The 3662-nt window shown below is 36.0% G+C and overlaps 1 protein-coding gene across 1 annotated transcript in view; it reads left to right on the top strand.

Moving 5' to 3' along the window:
- LOC107099911 (sodium/nucleoside cotransporter 2-like) overlaps nucleotides 1–3446 on the top strand; it is an 11383-nt gene extending 7937 nt beyond the window's left edge. Inside the window, exons 12-17 of the mRNA XM_015398215.1 lie at nucleotides 696–864; nucleotides 1001–1198; nucleotides 2524–2605; nucleotides 2688–2786; nucleotides 2866–2971; nucleotides 3082–3446. Coding sequence (XP_015253701.1) covers nucleotides 696–864; nucleotides 1001–1198; nucleotides 2524–2605; nucleotides 2688–2786; nucleotides 2866–2971; nucleotides 3082–3199 — 772 coding nt within the window. The 3' untranslated portion in view covers nucleotides 3200–3446. The remainder of the gene's footprint in view (nucleotides 1–695; nucleotides 865–1000; nucleotides 1199–2523; nucleotides 2606–2687; nucleotides 2787–2865; nucleotides 2972–3081) is intronic.
- Nucleotides 3447–3662: the final 216 nt, after the last annotated feature.

The following is a 3662-nucleotide window of genomic DNA, read 5'->3' as shown; positions in this document are numbered from 1 at the left end:
GGGAAGCTCAGTAGTGGAAAGGCAGAACAAGGCATGATATCAGGAAAACTATGGTACATTAAAACTAGCTCCCTCCACTGAGCCAAAAACAGGAAGAGGGCACACTCAGTGGATAAGAGACAGGACATGATCAGGAACATTATGACAACAATAAAAACCTCTCTCGTCACTGGCCTCCGAGAATGAAAACATGAACTATAGCATCCAACATAAACACAAACTGCTCTGGCCCTGATAGCTGGGCTGAACCGTATATAAGCAGCGCGAGCAGGTGGATGAGATGAGTGATAATTGGTAGCCAGCAGAGCTAAGCAGGTGAGTGAAATGAGCAATTAGGTCAGCTATCAGAGTCATGATCACAACAGCTTCAGTACCTGGCCGAGTTGCTATAGTGGAACCCTTCTGGAGTGAGCTAACTAAAACTGACTTTGGTGTTGTTGATCATCCTGACAAAAAGCATCCTATGTGAGTAAACACTTGATGGTAGTTCTTCTCAGCAAGCCTGGCACTCCCAATAATAAGGAGAACTTTTTTTACGTTCAGTGATCAAAGCAAACATCAGAATCAGAAAAATCCAAATCTGAGACATAGTTTCTTCGTGAAGCAAAAGCAAAAATAAAAACTTTTTCAAAGCACCATATTTCTGTTACTGATTTAGGTAGTTTTATGTTTACATTTCTTTTCTTTTTTTCTAGCGACGAACAGAACATTTTGGAAGCTATTAGCAGCGGTGCATCTTCATCAATAGGCCTTGTTGCCAACATTGCTGCTAATTTAATAGCATTTCTTGCCATTCTGGGCTTCATAAATAGTGCTTTGAGTTGGCTTGGAGGTATGGTGGGATATCCTCAAATCACCTTTGAGGTAATGAAATCCAGACTTTCTACTCTACATTAACAAAAACTATCGCAGTGGTATCGAGTTATTTACATTTTCTTTAACCAGCAGTCAGTCATTGATATATTATTATTACTATTTATTAGATTTTATTTTTCTGCAGTTAATTTGCTCGTATGTGTTCATGCCCATCACCTTTATGATGGGAATACCATATGAGGAGAGTTTCACTGTGGCTGAGCTCATTGGGACGAAGCTCTTCCTCAATGAGTTTGTTGCTTATCAGAAGCTCTCTGAGCTGAAGAACAACAGACTCGAAGGATTTGATGAAGTTGTCGGAGGTGAAAGACAGTGGATATCTGTAAGTATTACAGGTGGGTCTCAATAAATTTTGACCATCAACAGAAAAATCTTTTTGTAATTCCCGTAAAAATAAAGTACAGCTTGTGTATTATGTTTTAATAGTTTCGCAATTTCATTGCATTGATCATAACTTTCTTACAAGGTCAAATTATTTAAAAAATTCTATTACATAAACAGTTTATAAAAAAATATTAAATTTTGGCTATCATAATCAATTCCACTGTAACCCAGCATATAAACAAAAAAGTTGAGAGGAATTAAAAAATAGTACTGGAAACGGTGCACATTAAGCAGAAACACCCAGAGCCTTGAGAAGACTGTAAAGCAAATATCATGCAACATTTTGGGGGGAGAATCAGGAGGTGTGGACTTGTGCTGGAGCCAACGCTTTAAAGGTGGCACCAAGGGTCACACTCCTTATTTTAAAGGTATAGTGGAGGATGTTCTTTTTTTCGGGTGGATCATCAAAATAAGTGGTCCTCCTAAATGTCAATCATTCTGGTGATATGTTTACATAAGGCCATCCTATGTACTCGTCCCCATTTTCACTTGGTTTCTGACATAGTGGAAAACTTGCAAATCTTTTGGAAAGTAAGCTGGTACGAGCCATGTAAACAGCGACTTTTAAACTGAGCATGCACGAGGAGAAAAGGACTTGTGCATGCTCTTGCACGCGTTTAATAGGTTTTCCCTTTCGGTAGTGGGTACAGGGTTGTGCATGTGCATTTTTTTTTTTTTTTTTTAAGTGGAGAGGGTGGGTCTTTTCAAAGATTCGCAAAAATCCTCCACTATACCTTTAAGCTACAGCAAAATCAGGCTGCATTAGAAGCATCTTACATTGACTAGAGAGAAATAAAAAGCACTGTTCCTTAGTGGTCCAGAAATCGTTTTAAATAAAAAAAAATTTAGTATTTTGTACAAAAAAAACAAAAAAACAAGATCCCAGAGACAGATAGAGGAGTAGGGGCAAGAATACAAGTTGCTAATGGTCAAGTATAAAGGAGAACAATCATTTGAAGAACCATTTTCCAGTTGAATCCAAGTAATAAGGCTGTAACATGGAAGGACATTTTTCTAATAAAATTAGTTTTATATTTAGCTAATCTAATAATATACCGGTAGTATTTTTTTTCTGACAAACTTGAAGCCACAATCATCAAAAGGAAACAGAACTCACATAAAAAGATTTATCACTCAATGAAATACTGGACGCATAGTTTACTTTATGTACTGAAAAATAAACTTTGGCCGTATTTCAATGCATTTCTGAGAACACTGGACAAAAAAAAAGCAGAATAATCAAACATGTTTGTTTTGTTTCAGGTCAGATCAGAAATAATTACAACTTATGCTCTCTGTGGGTTTGCCAATTTTAGCTCACTCGGGATTGTAATTGGAGGCCTATGTGAGTGTTTTTGTTTTATATTGCCATTTTTTCTAAACTCATAAAGCATTTTTTCTGATAGTAGGATTTTCTTTTCTTATAGCCGCCATATGCCCATCAAGAAGAGGTGACATCTCATCTCTGGTGCTGAGAGCCATGATTACTGGAACATGTGTGTCTCTAGTCAATGCTTGCATTGCAGGTAAAAAAAAAAATGCTTTTCTGTATCTTTAGCCTGTAGCAGTTCAGTGAACCACACCAGCTTTCATTTAATTTTGCAGGTCTCCTCTTCCTTCCACCACTCGACTGTGTGGAGGTGTTTAAAACATCTTCCTTCGATGCAGCAGATGGAAATATTCAAAAATGCTGCCAAGACTTGTTTCAGAGGTACACATTTATATTTGCATCAGATAGTTATTTGTGACAACCAAACATAAAAATATAAAATCAGGCATCATCAGAATTGTTCCTTACTTATGTAATTATTTGTTTTGCAGCACCGTAATCAATGGGACCGTTGGGTTTAAAGATCCATGGAATAGTGTTCAAAATGTCACTTTATTTTTTTCAAAATGTTGCCAGTGTTGTGGCCTTTCTAATGTAGATGTTTGCTAGTAGAGAAGACCATTGTAAAGAAAAACCCTCGAGAGGTTTGCATTTACAGCCATTCAAAGCTGCTAAAATTCTTTTAACAATAAACATGGCTGAATCTTAGTTAGTGCTACATACAGCTAAATGAGCACTTCTAATTTAAATATTTTGCCAAAAATGATCAAAACTTTTTTTTTGGTGTGTCTGCACTATGCAGGCTCATACTGATTTCACTCAAGCAGATGTTTTCTTTTTGAAATGTTCAGTTATTGTCTTTGCTGTGCTGTGCAATTTCTCATCTAAATTTGACTAAAATAAAAACGCTATTTAATATTTTTCTAATTAAAAAAAACAAACAAAAATGTTATAATTTTTTTTTTATGTTTTTCATTGTTATTTTTTTTGCATTTTAAAAAGTGATATTTGGTGAGAGAATAAATGTACTACAGACCAGTCTCATGTATATATGTATGTGTGTGCCCATATT

The sequence above is a fragment of the Cyprinodon variegatus genome, unplaced genomic scaffold (assembly GCF_000732505.1).
Source record: "Cyprinodon variegatus isolate N-32 unplaced genomic scaffold, C_variegatus-1.0 Scaffold918, whole genome shotgun sequence".
In the NCBI taxonomy this organism is placed as follows: domain Eukaryota; kingdom Metazoa; phylum Chordata; class Actinopteri; order Cyprinodontiformes; family Cyprinodontidae; genus Cyprinodon; species Cyprinodon variegatus.
The sequence above is the reverse complement of the archived record's forward strand: the minus strand, read 5'-3'. Positions and strand labels throughout refer to the sequence as shown.